Here is a 22,621-nt window from a genome sequence, read left to right as displayed (position 1 = left end):
ACTGAAATAATTTCCAATGGAGGAACGGTTGAAAAACACCAGCCCTGGTGTTGTATGTCCTTATGTGTGTTCGTTAGGGTCGTGCAACGAGAACCGCTTCCAAAATGTATCAATCAACAAGGAATTTAAACTTCTATTCTGCTTATCGGTTCCACGTGAGTATAGCCGTGCACGTGGACCTCAGGTTCTCGGCTCTGCTTTCCAACAGCAGTCTCTCTTTCTCTCTCTCCACACACAGTGTGCACATACTACATCAGCGACGCTGAATTTATAACACCAGTCATCATTCTCAACCCAGACATATGTCTTCTCCAAGACACAATGAAAGCTCTTTTGTATTTCAACTACAACTGTATGTTGTTTATATTGACCGCCGATGCATCAATGTGGTAAACTAACCGCTCCGAGGAGGCTTGGAGAGAGCAGACAAAGTAACGTAGCTTGTGATGTCTGGAAAATGATGTATGAAGTGAATTGTGAGTATGAATGAATATGAATTCTGTAGCCTAAAGGTTTTTTAAAATGAACATAAATTCTGTGGAAAAAAAGCATGTGACCTGGTTTGACCCCCTCAAAGAATCTGAATTGTTGAAACCCAAATTATACCCAACCCTAGTGTTAAGTCATTAAAATACCATTTGAAAGTTTATATAACATTATAGTAAAGTGAAATGCTTATGTGAAGATTACTGACACCAGGGCTATCCAGCTACAACACAGGGTCACATATTTGATACCATTTGGGAAGATATCACAAATTTTAATAATGATGAAACTAGCTGCCAACACGTTTCAGATGAGGTCAACAGCTCAGGAACAGCTGGGCACTGACCTTCTCCCCACTAACTTCTCTGAAAACTCATCTCCATTAAGCCTATCCGTACAGACTGGTGTCATTTCAAACTCTTAAACTATTGGTGCTGGAATATCTAAGCTCGAACACGATCAATCTATGCAAATGCATTTTTAAGTTTAATAAAAACATGCCGTCAGAAAGTCTGTTGATAAATTCCTCGAATGAGTAATAGATTATTACAGAATGTGAAACACGTAGCCTCTGCTTTGCCTAATTTGTGTTCAGCTAGTCCTGCAATAGTTTAGGGATTGTTCCTTTAACTGGGGCAGTATTATAATGGAGGAGATGCACTGCAGCTGCCCCGATGATGGTTTGTCTGCAGCATGGAATACAGTGCCATTGATCCTGAATGTGTGTCTGTGTGCTGGTTGGAAGCTGCAAATATCGTGTAATTGAACACATACGACAAAAGGCCAACAAAACGGCTTCAAATGACCAGCTTGAGAGGTCGCGTTTCCTCCTGCACAGGATTCTGCTTTTGTAAAATACCGCAAACTCAGTCATGCAACGACTTAAGGACGTCATCATGGCACGCAGCTCCCTTGAGAAAGTGGCAAACCTGAACTCATCTCAGACGATCACAGAGTGCGTAAATGTCAACAACCCCTCGACTACCTCGGGGAAATGTATCAAGCACACATTTAATTAACAGACATGGGTCGCTGTCCACTGACTTTCATCATCATGCAGCAGACTGCCATGAGATAACCTGAAAAGAGCCAGAACCAGATACAACTACAGTTCGGGCTTAACAAGAGTGCCATCCTGTGGTAAAGTGAGACATCACTAATCAGAAGCTCCAGACTAAGCAGGACTTAACGTCACCGGAAAACCGTGAAGTGTTATCTTTGACTGTGACTCATAAAAAGTCTTGAGTCGTGTGAAGTATATTTAAGAGAAGAATAATTATCCACATATTTCATTATGGTCCTAGTTTTCTCAAGACAGTGATGGCAGAGTGAAAATAAAGTTGTTGTACTCTTAGCAAAGTTATTCATGTTACCTTTAATTGTGCCAAAGAGGGGGGGGGGGCTAAGTGATGAGCCTAGAGTCACTTCATTATCTTTGAAATCATGGCTAGATTAAAAATAACTAGTTTTGTCAGGCTGCAGCTAAGGGCAGGACAGATAACAATATTTTGTTTAAATTCAAAATATATCGTCTGTATTTGAGTTATTTCATTCTTACTTTGTGAAGAAGACGGTGGAGTTTTCTCTGCTCTTCGTGAAGGTGATGGGGAGGAACCTCAATGTGATATTCACTTTTCTGGCGCTGCCTGCCAACCTCTTCGACTGTAAAACAAAACGTAAGGATAGTGCAGTGCATATTATTACAGTACAGTATTAGAGCTGAAATTAATGGATTCATTAAGTAATTAATGACATAATCGGGCAAGAATGTCACAAATTCACTGGTTTCAGCTCATCAAATGTGAAAATGTGCTTGTTTCTTAGTCTTGAATCGTAATAAACTGAATACTTTATAGTTTTAGACTGTTTTGAACAATTTGAATATGTCAATTTGGGCTTTAGGAAAGTGTAATAGTGCTTTTTTATAGACCAAAAAGTTAATTGATAAAAATATATATTTATAAAAATGTGATTTATTGAGATGAATTGATTAATTCAAATAATTATTAGTTGTAGCCCTATATATATATATATATATATATATATATATATATATATATATATATATATATATATATTATACACAGCATTAATATATTATAGTCTGTATATTGTAGTGTTGCAGAAAAATACAGATATAAAAAGGTACAGCGCATTTTAGTATTTCTATTTATTCTATTTTTAAGACTGAAAAACACATCAATATTCAAAAGAGCAAACAGACCTTTAATAAAGATCTCACAGCAGCATACAAATGTTTAGTGAGCAGGCTGCAACAGAAAGCTTCTATTCTTAGCCTTCCACAGATTTGTCGGGACTACAGACCGACTGACATTTCAGTTCAGAGGAAGAATTAGTGGGGGGGATCTTCAAGTCAACAAATACCAATCTGCTCTGCATCAATACATCCGGCTGTGCAAGTTTCATTAATAATTAAACCCAAGATGCCCTGAACTTCTTCTCACTTGGCCTCATATAAATTTGAAAGGACAAGCCTTTCCTTTCTGGCACTCTCGTAGCTCCTTTACTACTTCAGATTGGTGGGTAGCGAGAGTAAATATAAGAGATTTATTAAAAGGTATAGCTATACAAGGATACTAACATAATGTTCTGGAGAAAACCCGAATCCCAAAGCTCATCACGTGCCAAGCAGTTATCTCTCGATTGATTTGTGACCGCTGAAGCAGCCACTGCCTCTGGAATTCCCATAAAAGAACATGCTTTAATCCAAGCTATCAAATATCATGTTGTTATGTAGTAACAGTAAAGGTGAGAGCTGGCAGGTACACTCAATGTTACATAAATGAATGTCTGTGGTCTGGAGCAACAGCAGTAAGCATTATATAACTACCGCTGCAAATTTTGCAAGTGAAGCAATAAAACACAAAGAGAAACACATTATAATAATAATAATAATGCTGTAAAGCTTATTGTTTTCCCCGTTGGATTTTTAAGAATTGTGCCTCAGATAACTAATCTAACATAATGTATTTATACGTGTATATACAGTATGTATATATATATAAAAAGATATGACAGACAGAGGTTAGCACACACCTTCGTAGACGTATCTTTGCGTGGTTGTACAAAGTGTCAGTGGTCATGTTAGCTGAAGGAGTTTGTGTCGTAGTAAAATTCAGAATAGGGTAGTTTTAGCTTTGAGTGCATTTATCAGGCATATAAAGATGGCATTGATTTCATTTGCAATCACTCTCCAAGTTGTCTGATTGTGTGCACTTGGTACTAAAGCGTCCTCATTGTAGGATTGACCTGATGTACCTCCGTGTACCGGCAGCAGAATTTCTTTCATGCTTCAGTTTTGGTCCAATTTCCTATTTTTCATTTTTAATCCCTGTTCATTTATCAGAAACACATGTTTTACATAAACATATACAGTATACCTGTTCTTGTTCTGTGTGACTGTGATTAAGTTTGGGGAAATCTATAAGCTTTTCAATCTTACCCTGCATTAGACTTGCTTTCAATGTGTCTGTGATTTGGTGCTGAGATATTTTCAGTACTCAGGAGTCTTGGCTGAGCTCGCTCAACAGTTATGAACTGTTGCCTTTTTTCTAAGTTAACATTTGAGCAGTAGCGACAACAATACAGAGGACCATCTGCTTTTAGTTCTTCAATACAAAAACAATTCACACTGAATGTCATACATGTGTTATACTTTAGAAAACCATACCTAGAAATGTTGAGACGTGCAGTATATTTATGTTCTATACAAAACAATCATCCAGGACATAAAACAATGGATTCATACCAGTATTAAGTGTATTTTTGACTCACCGACTCTGAAAAAGCTTTGGATAAATGATGAAAAACAACTGTTTTTGGTAGTGAACCGAGACTTTGGATGCTACCATATTGACGACCACCATCATGGTTTTCTACAGAATTCCTACAAACGTGTCCGCTGCATTTCTTGACTCATAAAACATTTGCAAAGCCATTTTTTAATTTCTTTTAAGTATTTTAAATCCAGGATTGTTTACATCCATGATTACTAGCTTTTACTCTTCTTCTTCTCTGTCTTTGCAGTGCTACGTTTCTTGCCATGTGATTGTGACACTATCAGGTAGGACTGTGTATCAACCTTGTGCACAAGAAATAACAATATGGAGGCCGAACAAAGTCCACAGGGAACCTTTAAGGTACAAATGAAGGACGTACTTTTAAAGTGGAACGAGGAGTCCGGACGAGCTTGTCTCTGGTGGCACCATCAGCAAATCGTCCTGTATCCTCCAGAAGCCGGTAATCTACAGTGCAGGTTAGGGACAAACGGTTAACATGCATACAAGTGAAAAAATAGCATTTATTTTCACAACACCGCCACACATTAATACAATGTGCATCAGCTAGCAACTTTCTAGTTCGTTCGAAAGTCGACTTGACATTGATGATCGCTCTACAACGAGTGATGACATGGGCATCCCAGGTATAAGGCTTATCCTGGTTTTGATCATATTCGGGATATGTTTACATGAGCACAGAGAAATAGGATTATTCATACATGATAGATACGCAGTAACCCGGTTACTGCATTTTGTTTGTGTTTACATACTTAAACGAGATACTCCAAAACACTGAGCATTAATGGGTTATTCATATCCATGTAAACACACTCAATATTTATTTTCAACAGTCAACAGCTAAAACTATTCTTCTTTTCTTTGTAAAGAAGATGCTCACCGCTGAGAAGAGTCATTTCATCAAAATGTGAGAGGGTGACAAAGGCAGTTTTATTTCTAACTCCACTGCATCCCGAATCTTCCTTGTGTTTCTTCACACACAGCAAGCTGGAAAGTATACACAAACACAATCTATGAGGTAATGCTTCAATCGTTTACAGGAATTTAGTTTGGCTGCATTTGAGCTTGTCCAGAGAGTGCAGAAAGAAGACAAAGAGAAATGGAAGATAAGATGCAACAAATGTTATCCAAGGACTGCTGGTCTGCTGAACTGCTGAATATGAAACCCCTGACTAAAACAAATAACCAGCTCTGCAGGTGGACAAACACTTTTAGATTAGCTAGAGGTTATCATTATTCCAGAAACATTTGTAATATCTGTGTGCTAGGAGAAAGACACAAAGAAAAAAAGATGATGTTTCCCCGATTCATATATTTGTGGACAACATCCATTAACTGCTAGCCCAGACACAAACACAAACACAGACCCAAAACAAGCGGAAACTATTGGTGCTTGACTTTTTTACCCCCCGCCAAAACCAACTTGCTTTTACTAGAAGCAAATATGAAACTGTCAAACAGGATGAGACATTCAATGATAGTAAAGATAAATCAGTGATGGTACCGTTACAAAAGTAAGACCAAAAAGGTATTGTAAAAATAAGTCAGGTAAAAAGAAAACTGGATTCACAAGTCTAGCGGTCAAAGGAATTAAAGTGCTGTTTGTACACGAAGGACGTAGGATGTCCAACACAACACTAATCTATTAAACATACAAATATAAAGTCCATTAGGAGTAAAAATAAACAGTAAAATACATAACAGTTAGCCTTAGCTACTCGCAACACGTTTAGCTAGTATAATAGCTAGCTTGATAGAAGAAAAATCACAAAACAGCTATAATAACAATAAGCACCTGCACACAACACAGATGCCGGTCAACATTTAGAAAAGAAGTTTGTTGATTGTTTTTCCCCCAAAATCACTCATTCCCCCGTTACTTCAGTTAATGACCTAAATAATTATTTCAACACTTTTGACAGAGATGTCTTAAATTCAAACATCACTGAAGCCAATAGGATTATTAAAAAAGTGTCTGTAATTGATTTTCTGAAAGATCTTACTAAAAAAAAACACCAAACATGGAAAGATCCATTTTGCTGAGAGACAGGTATTTGGTTAGGGTCGGAAAAAGACTGTTTCCCTAGAAACTATGTAAAAGGAATGCTGAATGATGCCCAAAACAATAGGCAACCATGAGAGAAAGGGGAAGTACATGCCCTGTTAATAAAATGTCCAGGTATGACCTTCAATATGCCATTCAGTACTTGAAGGTTTCGTAGTAAATGCTTCAGCATCCACAGAATTTAAGGATTAGGCCCCGGACCGTTGCCAATTCTTATGGCTGTTGTCGTTGGCCATGAAACAAAGTAAAGTCCAGTCAGTAAAAACAGAAACATATAAAACAAGTATTATGTTCCTACACGCAATGATAAGAAATATTTTGTAACCATTTGTTGTGATTATGGGATCCCACAGCAATTTTAACAATATAAAACAAGTGGGCTATTTCTGATGACATCATAAACCTGAATTATTAACCCTTTTAAAATTAAATCTGCCTGCAATTATGCTCACAATCATTAAATTATCCAAGGTCATGGAAAAAAAGGATGTAGCCAAAATGCAAGTTTAAGCGTGAATATGCCACTTAAGAGAATTGTGATACCAGTTTTCACTTTGACTAAATTACAAAAAATAGCCGACGCTGTATCAAGCGTGACTGCCACTATCCAATACAAACACATATACAGTATATTGCATGTTACATAACGGCAGACTCACAGGGAGATTGTTTGTAAGCACCTGGGGAAGATCATTTCAGCCAAATCAGAGATTGGGTTTTCTTTCTTCCATGTGATAAAAGTTTTACATCTACTTCACATTTCTTCTATTAGTGTACTCTTAAAATGTACTACACTGTGATTTTGATAAGAGGAAGAATCAAAAGTAATAGTGCACAGCCTCATGAAACCACTGGCTTTCAAGTACATTATAGAACGGATAAGGGTTAATTTTCTAGGAAGTATGACTATTTTGTCACTTTTTATTTTCTTTTAAGTGTAATGCATCATCATATATAAATATGAGCAAAAACAGACTTTCTGGAATTCAAACATGCGTCTATAAAAATATACAATAGGGATAAAGTTATGCAATATGAACAAAGTGGCATAATAAGATTTGCAATTATGCAAGGCAGCAGGTCTCACCCTTTCTTTTATGTCTACTTTTGAAGGTAGTAGGGTTTGACAGAAAAAGAAAAAGCTAAATATGATTTATTTATAACAGACATATATTGTGTCTTTCTTCTAGCACTTTCATTGATTTGTGACCCCTTCAGATTTGTTTAAGGACCCTTTGGGGCTGTTATTTCGCCAGTAAAACTGCGTTTAATTAAACAATGATCTCACCAGCAAGAATGGGAAAGACAGGCAGGACATCTGTATTTCGCCTCCTCTGATCCACACACACCACAACTGCAGGACAGACAACATGTCAGCATGGTGCAGAACAAATCGCAGGCAGTTGTACAGTTTAATGGTAACAATAATAACAACAGGCGCAAAAAAAAAGTGAAATTAACAACCAACTTGACTGAAATACAAATTCAGAGAAAAACATACACACAACATTTAGCAGGTATGACTATCAGGTATCAAAGTTTTGAATATGATGAAACTTAAAGGATGGCAGATTGAGAGTTTGGGGGCGGTGTTGTCTGATGTAGCTAAGTAACGGCTTGCTAACTTTGAAGCTAACGTTAGCTTACTATCATATAACGCTATCTGGTGCTTTTCATTTGCTATTGGTAACATATACTACTCTTTATATCCGTGTTTAGTACCGGGCTCGAGCGAACACACATTAAAGATGTTAACGTTAGCTAACTTAAGTTCGAAGTTTCTTTATGCTGACTTACTGTCTGTTAAAACACTTACTTAGAGAGAGAAATCTTTCTTTTGGTCCCTTTCAGCTCTTCTTCTTGGTCGCTGTTTTCTATTTGGCTTTCCATGGTTGACATTATGTCTGTTGTTGGGACATTTACAGAGCACATGAAAGGAGAAGTGTAGTTGCACGCTGGACACAACCCTGGGCTTCAAAACAAACCCTCTTCCGCCGGTGGCCACTGGCAGCACGTGGAGATGAGTTCCGGTTGGAGACCTGCTCATTAGCGCCTCCCGGTGTTAGTGGATGAGAACTACAGCATCCTGCAGTGGCGTTAAAGTTAACACACTGACAGCACAAACAACACCGAGTTGATAAGGAGGGGGAGAATGTGTCAATATATAATGCAGGTGCTATTGCCAAATAACCACACCAAAAGTAAACACAGACCTTAGAAAACGCAGAGCTTATGTTTTGTAAGTACACATTCTCATTCTGCACCCAGTGTTTTTTTTAGCTGTAGGTTAAGGGTAGACAGTGTATGATCTATCTATATAATACTTGATGTGTGTATTTGCAAGTCTAGTTCCACACCACTGTTTATGTATAGTTTGTACAGGATGAGTTTATTGTGTTTGGACTCATAGCAGGTTGACATCAGTATTTCTTTAAGCGTGGCTGCGTGCGAGAGAGAGCATGTGCACACACAATGTTTGATCAGCAGGTTCTAACACTCAAGAGTTCCTTGCATCTACATTATGTTGCAGTTTAAATAGGAAACCTGGGCTAGAGGGACAAGCACAAGAGGTGCATGTATATAAAACTCACTTTCCACATCATATGGTGTTGATTTTGTAGAGTACCAAAGTAAGATGGCATCTTTTCGATATAAATATATTATGTATAGATCAAATGCTTTTTTAAATGCATTGGCTAGTTAAGTATTATTCCCTTTAGCAGTTTATCAATATGTTGGGATATTGTACAACTTTAAGATTTTTCAAAAAAGTTCAGAACCATTTGTGGATAAAATGCTCCATTTATTTGTTTGTCAACATATTTATTATTTACACATTTGCATCCACCTTTATCCTGCACAGGCTTTATATAATTACACTTTGTTCAAGGTAACATAACTTAAGAATATGATGACCGGGTTGTCTGTGTATTCTGACTCTGGCCTGCTGTAGCTGCCAGTCCACCAAACCAACCACCACTGAATGAACTAAAATAATAGTATGATAAACATACAGTCACAGGTGTGAACACACAAACACACCTTTTATACATAAATACTTCTTTAGACTGAGCTGTGGTTGACCAAATAGTTCTCTGAGAGTATAACTTACTGCAGTACAGTAATGTGAACAAAAAACAAAAAGGATATAAATAAACATACAGTATGCTGTCAATATATACACAGGAAATGTAAAAACTCACTGATGACTCATTCTTTATTGCAGCACCAATGATAGGTTTCCCCTGAAGAACCTACCACATAGAAGGAAAAGCTACAATAATATGTAGTGTATCAAAAAATGGTTCATAAATTAGAAATGACCAAATCAACATAAGTACTTAGACAACATAACAAATCTTGATGTAACCGGTACATACAACACAAAGGCAAAAAAAAACACAAAACACAACTATTCTAGAAAGCAAATGACCAGGAAGAGGTAGAGCACCATCTGTCAAGATGTACAGGTCCGAATGGGCAGGACCGAAGACAAAAATATCATGAAATCAATGTAAAATATAGCCTTTGATCGGAAAAGGAAATATTTAAAGCAGTCACACATTATCCACATGCTATTGCACTCATAAAAACCTTTAGTTAGACAGTGCTCCTATGTAGAGGCCTGGGGGTTAGGCCTCTGCTTAGGATGGTCTGGGTGTGTTTGGGGGTGAGAGGGAGGTGTGAGTGTTGGGGTTTGGATAGGCTGCTGCTTAGTGAGACCCTACCCTGTGATCAGGCAGTGATGTGGGTCCATGTACAGCCAACCTAAGCACCGTTTGACTAACAACTATCAACAAAAACATACTTTATACAATTATTGATAAATATTGGTATAAGCTTCTCCTTTGGCCTTCTTGGCCTGGATGTTCCACAGAGATTGAGTTCTTCCATGCAGGTCTGCCTTTGATTGGACACGGGGCAGTTGTTGCTCTGACAGGTCCCATCAACGGTCTACAAACAATTTCTCAAGAAAACTCGCTCTTTGGTAGGCAGCCATTTGTTGCAACAGACTTGCATTTTAATAGTTCATGTAAATAGGTTACAGGATGGTGATGTTGGTGTCAGAGGAAGCAGACCGGACTGATTTCTATATGCCGCTGACGATTGGGCTGTGATGCGGGAAACTCCTGTATGTCTACAATAGGTAGCTGACGACTGTCCTGAGTATGGAAGAAGAAACGTGACTGGTGCCAGCTGCCATCTTGGATCTGAAAGAGGAGAGAAAAAAAGAAATTCTAATTCATCCAAGTGCTTCATGTTTAAATTGATAAAAACGTGTTTCATTATTACTACAGAATATTGCTGAACCAGTTCTCTGTCCTGCTCATTACCTTGCACTCATCTTGTAACACATGTGGTTTGAGAAGTGTGTTTTTCTCAAACATCTGTTTGTTCCAGCCACGAAACCGTAGTGTGGTGTTCTGCTGCGGGAAGGATCCGGTGGAGCTGAAGCTGTTTGTGGTGCCGTAGGGAGGATCATTTAGGCAGTGGAGTGTGATGCTGTGACTGGCCTCAGTACTCAGTAAATGGAGAAACTTCATTTGGACTTTCCCGACACCAAACACCATCTGTGGTTGAGAGCAGAAACAGCAGTGTGATCAGCCTGCCATCGTAACCACAATAGGTTTAAGACTTAAAATTCAAATGTTTGAAAAGCTGTGACAAAACCTCCGACATTGTCAAAGCAAAGGACAATACAGTTACAAGTTATAAATGAATCTAAATCAAGGCTCTATTGTTGTGTAAGACAACAGCCAGGTTTCCATCCAAATGTTTTGAAAATTTGAATGGGACAAAATACAAATGAATGTGTGTTAACATCCACTACTGTTATTCGATCATTGGGAGTTGTTTATCATCAGGTTCCTCCATTTTTCCAATAAGAAAACATTGAAGACAAGGGTACGTAATTAAAAGACAGCTAATAGGTGAATAACCTCAAGTGGTGAAAAACAATGTAGAAAACTGGATGGAAATATGTCGTTTCGGCATTTGCACACACATTTTAAATGCACATAAAAAGAGGTGAATGGAAAAGCACCTAATGTGGAACAGTTCAAAGGATCTACTAAAGTAAACAAACAACCCTTTATTTTATTGCGCACCTTGATAGGTTGATATTCTTCATCTTTTTACCACTTCAATGTTACCTTATTAGAGGCCACCGGATGTAAGCAGGTCTGCGCTCCTGCAGTAAAGTTGCAGAAGACCTTGAAGGCATCAGAAGTACAGCCCAAGTTTGGATCAATCCAGAACCAACCTGAAAGTCCCCAGTTCACAGAGAGAGCAGACGAGAGAGTGAGGGAGACAGGGAGTGCAGGACACGTCTTTTATACAAGGCTAACATCTTCATATGCCTAAAACCCTGCCATCCCATCCTTTCAGCATCAGGCAGATGAGACTCTCACCATCTCTGAGCTTGTGATGACAGTCGAGCAGATCTTTACAGACACGAGCCGGGTTCTCCCTTGTGCCCAGAGGCTGTTTGATGCTCTCTATCACACTGCTTAGGTAACGTAGAGTCTTAATTATCTCCGTATTCTGGTCTGGCGGGCTCATCTCTGTGTTCTGGAAACTCTGTTTAAGGACGTAAAAGACAGTATTGTCAAACTCCAACATTACATATTATCATTACACTAACAATACCGACAAAAAGTGCAAAACAGAAAATGTGAAGAATGTTGCATTAGAATTGAAAACTTATTTCCGTTTATTTATTAGTCCATCCATCCATGCAAGAATCCTTACATTCACCCCGTCCATTGTGCATCAGTGCCTTACCTCTGTCCTGAGGGCAACGTTAGAGTCAGATAGACCGTAGACTGCTGAGTCAACATACATCTGCCTCTGGGGATTCAAAATCAACATATTCCGTTTAATGAAAACATAACACATTCAGTGCCCTGTTCATTATTTAACTTAAAGGTTTTAATCTGGAGGCTTTTTCCTCGGTTATAGAAAACATGGCAGTTTGAATACACGTCCGGTTTATAGAGAAAACTTGAATAGAGTAAGAATACACTTTAATACCAGAGAAAAGCAGTCAAATAAGTCTTACATCAACAAACCCTGACATTCTTGACTTCAGGAGGGGGAAGAATAACACATTCCACTCAGCATAAACACTACAGTTATCACATAATGTGTGTCAACAAAAAACAAAAGCATCTGATATAGTTGTTCTTCTGGGTTCTAAGAATTGTTCCGACAGAAAAAGCTACACTATCCAGAAATGATGACAGATAGAAGATGTGAGGAGGGTTTCTATCACATTGATCTCCACCACCAATGCTACTGAACACAAGTGTTCTTTTGAACGTCTTATCTCTGACATGGACCATTTATTGGCTCATCTGTAGTTTAGTAAATACACTTTGCAAACAATACTGCTTGCCCTGGATCTGTCACATCCTGGCTTTGCTCTGCTGTCTTTACTCTATCGAATTAAAAGAGTCTATTGAAGCATGGACAGTCACAAAGCTGGGATTTCAGGAACAAAGAGATGTAACAGGGTTAACTCTCCAGGCAGACTGAGAATAAGACAAACAACAGAATGAGAACACAGGGTTTAGTATTAATATTATTATTTCTTTTTTGAGCCGGACAATTATTATCCTGCCTTCTAGCTGATCCTCTCTATCTGTCTACGAGGGACATGAAAGACTTACAGTTGGACCAGGAGCACCAGGGGGTCCCTAAGGTGGGAAGAAATAAGAAGACAGAATGAGTGACACAGTGAAAAATGAGCCCATCGTAGTTACTGTCAGTTCACTTTGTGGTAAACCATGTTGGATACGGTCGTAAGGGATGACCAGCGAGATGATCCCTCACAGAAGGGGTTCACTTTGCAAAATAATGGTGATAACGAATAATTATGCTGTACACTATCCCGCTGATTACACGGCTACTTCCTATCAATGAATAAGATTAAATCCATAATCTGACAAAAAATATTGATTTTAAATCAAAATCAAGTAACATGACGAAAAGGGAGAAGTTTGAGTGTGAACCAGAGAACTGCCTCGTCTGGACTGACACAACACATTTGGAATAGTATTTTAGCCTCATGATTGGAAATTAAATCACCAGTACTTTACAAATCGTCTTGTTTTCAGAGTTTTTATACATTCTGGCCCCAAATAAAAGAAAAGTCTGCCTGGACTGTCTGAATTGAAATTAAACTCATCCCCCATGCTTCATATTTATATATAAAGCTGAAATGTGAGTGAGATTAACACTTACGCTAGGTCCTGGACTTCCCTCTGGTCCTTGAGGCCCCTGACAGAGTGAGGAAGAGAATCAGTGTTCACACGGCTGACATTATGCATTAATAATGTATTCAGTTAGTCCTGTTTGCTCTGTGGACCTAAACACTTTACTGTAGCAGCTCATGTGAAAACTCCATCACCCTACATGAATACCACAATCTTAATGAACAATTACAGAACTTTTGATATGATACTCAGCCCTACAACTGCCCCATCTGGCTGACTAGAGCAGCTGTGTGTTGCAGCTGGACTCAGGCAGATACAGGTAGTTCATGTCCATATGTGCGAGAGCGTACGCATCTTTGACATCATCAGTGTTTGAGAAAAGGCGAGAATAAAGAGACCTTGTGTCCACAGTCTGTGTGTTTGTGTGGTAGTATAAACTGCAGAGGCATTTAGGCTTAACTGAAAATCTTCCTACAGTTTACATTACAGAGTGGGAGCAGGGATATAGAAGTGAATATGCGGATTGCACTGTGGTTAGCGTTGCTAATATTTTGACAAGGCATTTCCTCAACTGTGTTTACACAAGAGGATCTGCGAGTACTGTAAGGCCCCACAGCGAGACACTGAACACAGCTACTTTCACTATGACTCAGCCGATCTGATGTCACTTAAGGACAGTCGTATAAACAAAACCACCACTGAACCCCAGCTAGCTTTCATGCATCTTTAAACACAGCCCTCGTCATCTATAGTGGCTCTTTTCTGCTTTGAGGTGGCGCCATGATAACAGGCCCAGCAATGCTTTCTCAGTAAGGAATTTTCAAGTCTGACTCTTGGGTAAAGTATAATCCTGATATAATCACACGGTATATCAGCACGTAATCATACGTAATATAAATCATTATCACATAATCAGTCAGACTGTTCAGTGTTTGGTTACTCATTTGAATGAGATCTTACCATTTCGCCACCGCTTCCTCTTGGACCCCTTGGCCCCTTTGGAAAAGACACGCAACAACATGAAAACATAAACAGCAGCATTGTGTGCAACTTCTACATGAACTTGAATTAGCACATTGCAAAATATCTCTCATTACTTTCATTGCGTCAGTTCTACAGAATTTGCTGATCATTGCCTTGTCATTACGCACACACACGCACACGCACACACGCACACACGCACACACGCACACACGCACACACGCACACACAGAAACCTACTGGTTTTCCCATTGGGCCCATCGTTCCTTCGGGGCCTACAGGTCCAGTGAATCCCTGAAACAAACAGCAGGGTTGAGGCTAAATAAACAAGTCTGTCTGAATTTACACGATCTCAACAGTGATGTATCCCACAAGGCGGGATGACAACAGAACGTGTGTGTACTCTACAGAGGAGTTGAAGAGATCTGTACACGTTTTTCAGACTCTTGTATTCCTTTTATTATTTCACTACAGGGGTTTGAATCCCAGTGGTACAGAAAGCACTGTGGTGTGCCAACTGTTTCTATTTGTATTAAACTTACCAAAGTGCCTATTGGGCCTTTTGGGCCAGGGAAGCCTCTGAAATCCCAAATCACCATGAGGTCCCTGTTCAAAGGAAAAAAGAGGTCTTGTCAATTCCTGTGTGTCATTATACAGGATTATATAATATACTTTAATTATCTTATTTTTTCTTTTCTGTTATGTTTTATCATCTTTTACACTCTAACTGTTGATTAGCTATCTCGTCTCTTACCATTGGTCCTGGAAAGCCCTGTAAACCAACCATTCCCAGATCACCAGATTCGCCCTGCAAGCAGAAAAGACAATCACATCATAGCAACAGAGGACCTTTTACACACAGTCGTTGTGACATTTAGTATGCATTTTGTACCGTAACCACAGTATGTCAAATATGTGCACAATCATATAAACGATAATATAATTTATATTCAGTGCGATGAACTGCGTTCCTCTGTTATGCAATATTCCTTCATGTGTGTGAACCCAAAACCTCTGAAAGTCCTTTTGACACTTTTTGATCATAATCTAAGTCATTCCTTTGGACCACATCATTATTGTAAAACAAGCTATAGGATCATATCGACATGATACATTTCCACTGAAAGTTAGAAAATGATAATATCTCCTGTCCCTGATATGTAGTGTTTTCACATGAAGACATTATGAACAGTTTGAACTATACATAAGAGTGTAAATACTGTAAACTAACAATGGCATTCTCTTCTATTACTTACAGCTTATTTTAATGATATATTGTATTATGTGTACAGCCGTTTTAAGCCATTTGGAGTCTCATTAATAATACTCAGTATTGACAAACACATCATAGTTAGAGCAGGGGTCGGGAACCTATGACAATTTTGAGATGACATTTTCATTGTCAGAGCCAGATGTTTGGAATCTTTTCTTAGCTGCCAGTTTAATGTTTGGGGTTCTGTGGAAACCCTCAGTGAGTGAAGGTGTGCATCAGTGAGACGACTCCTGTGTGGGTTTTTGTTGATCTTCATCACAGAGAAAAGCCGCTCACACAGGTATGTGCTTCCAAACATGCAAAGCATCTCATTGGCATGAAGGTTGAGGCATCATTTCGGGGAGGAAGCTTGGAAACTGTGCAGCGCCCACAGAGTCATACTTTGCCTTGAGTGTGTCGTTACACTGGAGGTCAATCAGCTCCATTTGGATGTTCACATGTGCTGTTTCCACGTCAACTGCAAACGGGTTGCTGAGCAGTTCAATTATAATTTCTGAGCTAGAAAGTCGGCCAATGGTCTCAGTTGATCAGCAGAATGCGCATTCGGGAACACAGCGGTGCAGATGGTTTGTCAGTGTTTGGAAACACGTAGTGACCAAAGTTTCCTTTTGCATCAGAGTCTCTCACAGGCAGCTCGCCATCATACATGTCCGTGATCACACGGCCCTGAAGCTGTAGGTTTACCAGTGAGATTCTTCGTTATGTCGCACAAAAAGGCCAGCTCACATCGTCCCTTTTTGTCCCAGAGATCTGTGGTGTCCTGCTTTCCTAAAACTGGCAGATTTCCTCACGCAACTCGAAAAATGTATTCATCACTTTCCCTCGACTCAGCCATCGCATGTTCAGAATATGTATTTCCCCGTGGTTGTGCCATGCATTGATTTAATTACCAAAACCGGCGGGTCAGTTATGACAGACATATGATATTTTCTCGCGGGCCGGATATAATTGCCTTGAGTTTGACACCCGTGCAGTAAACACTGAAACGTGCACATAAATGAGATAAATAACGTAAGTGTTTAGTTTATTTAATAAAAGAGCACCTGTTCAATGCAACACTGATGCCGCTATTAGTACTTGGAGACGTGTTATACTTTTAAAAAATGCATGCATAAAGTTGCATTCAAATGTATTAAATATATGGCTCTCAAGGAAATACATTTAAAACTATTTGGCTTTTATGGCTCTCCCAGCCAAAAAGGTTCCCAACCCCTGAGTTAGAGTATACAGTATATGTGTGTGTAAGTGATTGTGCGATTTTTCATCCCATGTTATACCTAGAGCTCCAGACACATTGGAAACACAGTAAGTTGGCCTCCAGAAGAACTGATTCACACACACGGCTTTGTGTCTGGATGTACAGTAGCCCTAGCCACATTCACACACCCTCCTAGAAACACACACTGTGGGGTTTGGTCTCTGTACCCTATTATGTGTCTGAGCACTGTCTGTCGTCCAGGGTGGCAGACACTATGTTTGTACAGCCAGTCATCCATAACCTCAACAGCTCCGCTTTCGGGCCAGCAACTTTGACCGAGAAACTCTATTCACAAATGCCTGTGTAAAGAGATCGCACCCGAGGGCCAGAGTCAGCTCTCTGTTTCACGAGCATCAATGGAGAAAGCTAGTGGAGGGTGAGGAGAGCGAGGGATTGAATTTTTTTTTCTTTTTTTTTTCATCTTTGAGGGGTTACATAAGAAAAGTGGAGCACCTCTTGTTCAGGTCTCTGGAGTGTGAGGACTTTACATACTTGGCCTTACCGGACAGAATGTTTCCATTCCTGGACTCGCCCAGATAAATTGTTACTCCAATAAAAGTGTGAGACACGCACATAGACTGCCTAACCCCCTGAAGCTATATTTAGAGATAAGTTATAAGAAACACTCGGGATGGTATCAATTTAACACACACTATGTATTTTATGTGTACCGTATATGTGAATGCTACTGAGAGATCTGAACTCCAAACATGCGGCCAATAAAATAACCTGCATTTAGCAAATGCCTGTATAAACTCACTGGCTGTCCTTTGGGTCCCAGGTCACCTTTCCTGCCCTGGTCACCTGAAGTCCCCTCCAGGCCTTTGATTCCAGAGGCTCCTCTTTCCCCTGGCAGTCCCAGTTCTCCCTGAACCAACAAAAGATGAGAAATTTAAAAAGTTAGTACAGCTTAGGAAAATGTTTCTTTATCGCGTCTTTTTTTGCTGTCAAGACACAATGCTACAATTCAGAATTAGGTCAATATTTATCATGTTTTTCACCTTCTGACCAGGCGGTCCCCTTTCTCCAGGTGGTCCAGGAAGTCCAATCTCTCCCCTGGGACCTGGACGTCCAGCAGGTCCCTCTTGTCCATCCACGTTGCTCTGACCCTGAATGCACACCAAAGTGGGCGTCAATAAAATGTTGCCAATGTCAAATCAAATGTCAAATAAAGTGTTTCTTTTTAACCACCTGATGAAGGTCTAAGGAAAGAAACATTGTGTCACTAATACATTTCATTGCAAGTAAAATCTTTTTGACTATGAAAAATATAAAAAACTATTTTCACATAACTATTTATTTCTTCTTAGATATTTTAGAACCTGTATAGTTTACAGCTAGCGTTGTTCTACCACCCTGCCTTTGCTGGTGCATGGCTACGTTTCTTGGAACACAATAGCAACAGAATAGCACAAAACCGTCTGCAGTGTGTGTGAGCATTCAAGACAACACAGAAAGACACAAAAACTAAATGTTGCTGGTACTGATGGTTCCTTTAAGGTAAATGTGAGATTACTTAACAAAACAGCACACACAGGGATGTTGGAGAGGACACTGTTAATTTGGATGTTTCTTGCATTTAAACGCTGCTCTTTAACTCACCAACAGTCTTCAACAGTCAATGGCAGCGTGTGGCAAACATAGGCTAAAAGAACAGCTGGCATAGCCGTGTAATACATAATGATAATCCTTATATTATTTCAATTATTTTCAACGTTTCAATTTCAATGTTTATTTCATTATATCCAAAAAACATTTCTAAATTCATTGTACAGTCATAGCTGTAAACCACAGTGCTGAAGTCAGATGGCCTCTCCAGGTTATAATATTCCTTGACAGTTTGCTCCTTAAGTGTATCCATTAACTGACTGCCTGTCACAGAGTTGCTTTCTCACACCACAGACCACAGTGGTTTCCTGCTCCATCAGCAGTGTGGTGAGGCAGAAGGGAGAGAGTGATATTGGAATAACAGATTGAGTGGGTCGTCGCCTCACAAACTGTATGGCTCCTGTTCCTCGATCACTGTTAGGAGAGCGGATAAGTCGGGAAGCAGGTTTACTGGGTGAACCCCCAACCTGCAGGTGCTGGGAAGCCACTTAATGAGATCAGCTTAATGAGATCACTCAAGAGATTCAATTAAGAATAACCCTCTTCTGTAAGACGCTCTTGGCTCTCTTAGTCTTGTGTTTGAGCTGCTGTTGAGCTTTTATCAGGATCCCACATGTCTATAGTTAAAGCTGTCATTGATCCATGGGAAGCGAATGGATTAAATCATATAATCAATGCAAAATTTAAAAATAGGGACCCTTGAATGTAAAATGAATGAGAGGTATAAAGAGGTCAGTTAAAGAGGGATGTGAGATCATATTTGTCTTTCACACACATCCAGTTCACAACAAAATATATATGCAATAATAACCCAAAATGACTTTCTTTACATTCCATTTTACTTTGAAATAAATCAAAATGGGTTCATCATTAACATTATATACAAGTATAACAAGTACATTATTGTCTATATGATGCTGCCAGTAATTTACCTGTCGTCCTTTTTTTCCTGGAAATCCTGGTAAGCCAGTCAGTCCTGGAGGACCATCGAGCCCTGGGTAACCCCTCAATCCTGTGAGTCCAGGTAAACCAAATGGCCCCTAGAAAATATCCATAACAGTTACAATGTCACTCAATCTCAGCATGGGGGGCATTGACAGACGATAATAACAGGTTTCTACACCCTAATTCTTCCTCTTAAATCTCCACTGTACATAAAAAGATGCATCACTGTAGACTTCAGCCAGAACGTATTTGTCAGGACTATAAAGAATAACAGATCTATAACGTTTGCAAGTTACGCATTAAAAGATTTCAATTAAAAGGAAATACAATACTGTTGCTGTTGACATGTTCTAGCAAATGCCCATGCATCATATCAACTAATGATGGAGAGCAGCAAAGCAGCATTTAATATACATGATCTTTTTATTATCTCTCTTGCCTTCGCCGTCCTTTTGATATGCAGTAGTGGTTTGTAACCAATTTGTAAACACGCAATACTTTGGTGATGCTGGAGGTACTCAGCTGTTACCCTATGCTGCATCGTCATCACACAGCTGATCACAGTGGAAAGTGCTCTTAACTGTAATGCTGCTGCTGTCTCTCTCTGAGCCATGCATTTGGTTGAGGGGATGTGATACTCACTTCAATGCCAGGAGCTCCATTCAGCCCTCTTGCTCCATTATTTCCTGCTGAGCCCTGGATAAACACACACACGAAGAATAAAACATACATGGGGCATTGACAAACACACACACACACACACAGGTTACATATCTCACTCGCCTCTTATTGAAGAGCGGAAATTTCAAGGACCATGTCTAATATGAGTCGTATGGAGAACCCAAGTTCAGGACTGTTTCTGTACTTTACTCCTGACAGTCAAAGCAATAAACACAACTGTTAACTGTATATTTTACACCTCAAATGGCACTGGGTTAAATCAGTGAAATATATCGCATAACACGAACACAGAATACCTCCACTGCTTATGTTTTTTTTTAATAACAGCACATAAGAGTGTGTTATCATTCTTAATAACATTATGTTTATAAACTTTTACTGTGAATAGAAAAATCATTCTTCCTTTTGCTTTTCATATTTTCTCTCTAGGCCATGATACAGTCAGTTACGTACAGTCCTATAATGATTTACCAAAGCTTTAGAAACAGAAATACAGCAGATCCTTAAGGTTTCCAGTGTTTCCTGGCAGACTGTTACATTTTCTATATTTCTAAACAGATGTGCTGTATCTTACATGTGACTACATTACTCAAACTCAGATGAAACTCAAGCCAAGTTGAGTAAATGAACAGAAATGCTCTCATACTAGTGAACTGGTTATATAATCACTCTTACATACAAGCTGTTTCACTTGTTTTTTTAGAAGGAAGTCAGTGTTATCTGGAAACCTGTGAATACTTCAATACTAAAAAGACAATGTTGAACCTGATCAAGGAGGCTTTAAGTTGTTTCACAGGAGAAATAAAGTTATGTAATCAGAAGGCCCATGAAAAGGTTGAGGATTCAGAAGAACTTAAAATCTAAGAAAGCAAAAACCAATCACTTTAGGAAAGCCAGTTTTACCAAAAGATATCTGCTTTGATGCCAACTGTCTACATTTGAGGTTTTGCTTACAAGCTATGTAAGCATCGAAGAACAACAGCGAAATATATTTGATAAACACCATTAAAAAACTAGAATTACCACCTCACAGTTGTAAGCCTCCGCCAACCAGTCAAGTTGCAGTTTACATCCATGTTTATCCAAAATGTCCAAACTTTATCATGTGACAATGTCCTAATGAGCTGATGAGTTACAGTCATCTTGCCCTTTGACCACCAAACCAAATCTCTTTTTATAAAAAAAAAGATATTTTTTGCTTTTGCCAAATGTCTATGGTTGGTCTTTCATTCTGGCAGCAAACACAATGATTTGTCTTCCACAGCATCGTTTATAAGCCCAGCTGAACCAAACCCGACCTGGCTGGCAGTGGCTGAACAAGGTTTTTATTTATGTAATTACAGTAGAAACATGCTCATGCTGAAACCATCCATCTTATTAGCAGTGAGATGACTTAATACTTTGCATGACAATTTACGTTTGCTTTTCCTGCTATGGGGATTTACATGCACTCACCGGAGCTCCTGTCTCTCCTCTTGGGCCTGCTTCTCCAGGGACGCCTGGTGATCCCTGAGCAAAGATAAACACACACACAAACAAACAATATTACTAAGATGTTATATGAATCCATACTCTGTTGACACGGTAACCTGTGGAAATAAAGTAGTAGTTACATTGTTCAGGAAAACAACATTATTAGGGATGACAACCTTGACAAACGACATAATGGAATGAACAGAATTACACTTACAGTATCTACACTGCTTCCTAATCTGAGTCTGTCCATTGTGGAAACTTTGTGAGGCCAAATTGTCTATTTAGAGCAGAGAATAGCTCATAATGATTACAATTTAAATGACTCAATGCCCTATTCATGTGTCACCTTTAGGCTAAACACATTTACATATTTCACATATTGAGCGGCACCACTGGTAAGGCTCTAAAAAGAGCTCAATTGTCAGTATGTTGTTTTGTTCTTCCCAACACTTTCAATCTTTTTTAATCATTGTTTATAGTTTATTCACTCCACCATGGGCACATAACCACTGGTATGCTGATTTGAATGCATGTACCAAAATTATGTAAAAGTTCATATTAATATAGTACTCTAGCTCCTGTACTAGAGAAATGTATTGACTTACCGGAGGGCCTTGTGGTCCAACAGCTCCACGAGATCCAGTGGTACCAACATGGCCCTGAAACACATTGAATATATGATTATAGTTTCCGCTCTGAGTCTCAATCCTTATCAGTTCTGAGACGTCCAAGGGACCTGACATGTACATGTGATGCTCCCATTCTTTACTTCAGGAAGACACTTCACATGTTTTGATTTTACCGTTTTCAAAA

At 39.1% G+C, this 22,621-nt stretch overlaps 2 protein-coding genes across 3 annotated transcripts in view; both read right to left on the bottom strand.

The window, feature by feature from the left end:
* The window catches only part of znhit6 (zinc finger HIT-type containing 6), a 31,059-nt gene extending 22,622 nt beyond the window's left edge, over nucleotides 1-8,437 (bottom strand). Inside the window, exons 1-5 of one of the 2 annotated variants that reach the window (XM_029428949.1) lie at nucleotides 8,186-8,437; nucleotides 7,658-7,723; nucleotides 5,185-5,291; nucleotides 4,666-4,751; nucleotides 2,045-2,148 (exon numbers count right to left, since the gene is read on the bottom strand). In XM_029428949.1, the coding sequence (XP_029284809.1) occupies nucleotides 2,045-2,148; nucleotides 4,666-4,751; nucleotides 5,185-5,291; nucleotides 7,658-7,723; nucleotides 8,186-8,301 (479 nt within the window). In that variant the 5' untranslated portion in view covers nucleotides 8,302-8,437. The remainder of the gene's footprint in view (nucleotides 1-2,044; nucleotides 2,149-4,665; nucleotides 4,752-5,184; nucleotides 5,292-7,657; nucleotides 7,724-8,185) is intronic. The other variant, XM_029428948.1, reaches the window with a different exon arrangement.
* Nucleotides 8,438-9,171: 734 nt separating this feature from the next.
* Nucleotides 9,172-22,621, bottom strand: part of col24a1 (collagen type XXIV alpha 1 chain) — an 81,471-nt gene continuing 68,021 nt past the window's right edge. The window contains 18 exon segments of the mRNA XM_029430505.1: nucleotides 9,172-10,580; nucleotides 10,704-10,940; nucleotides 11,523-11,632; nucleotides 11,781-11,949; nucleotides 12,154-12,219; nucleotides 13,041-13,067; nucleotides 13,615-13,650; nucleotides 14,547-14,582; nucleotides 14,808-14,861; nucleotides 15,110-15,151; nucleotides 15,153-15,173; nucleotides 15,322-15,375; nucleotides 17,859-17,966; nucleotides 18,100-18,207; nucleotides 19,639-19,746; nucleotides 20,294-20,347; nucleotides 21,788-21,841; nucleotides 22,414-22,467. Coding sequence (XP_029286365.1) covers nucleotides 10,434-10,580; nucleotides 10,704-10,940; nucleotides 11,523-11,632; nucleotides 11,781-11,949; nucleotides 12,154-12,219; nucleotides 13,041-13,067; nucleotides 13,615-13,650; nucleotides 14,547-14,582; nucleotides 14,808-14,861; nucleotides 15,110-15,151; nucleotides 15,153-15,173; nucleotides 15,322-15,375; nucleotides 17,859-17,966; nucleotides 18,100-18,207; nucleotides 19,639-19,746; nucleotides 20,294-20,347; nucleotides 21,788-21,841; nucleotides 22,414-22,467 — 1,485 coding nt within the window. The 3' untranslated portion in view covers nucleotides 9,172-10,433.

This window comes from Cottoperca gobio, chromosome 4 (assembly GCF_900634415.1).
Source record: "Cottoperca gobio chromosome 4, fCotGob3.1, whole genome shotgun sequence".
Taxonomy (NCBI): domain Eukaryota; kingdom Metazoa; phylum Chordata; class Actinopteri; order Perciformes; family Bovichtidae; genus Cottoperca; species Cottoperca gobio.
This window is presented reverse-complemented; position numbering and strand designations above follow the sequence as displayed.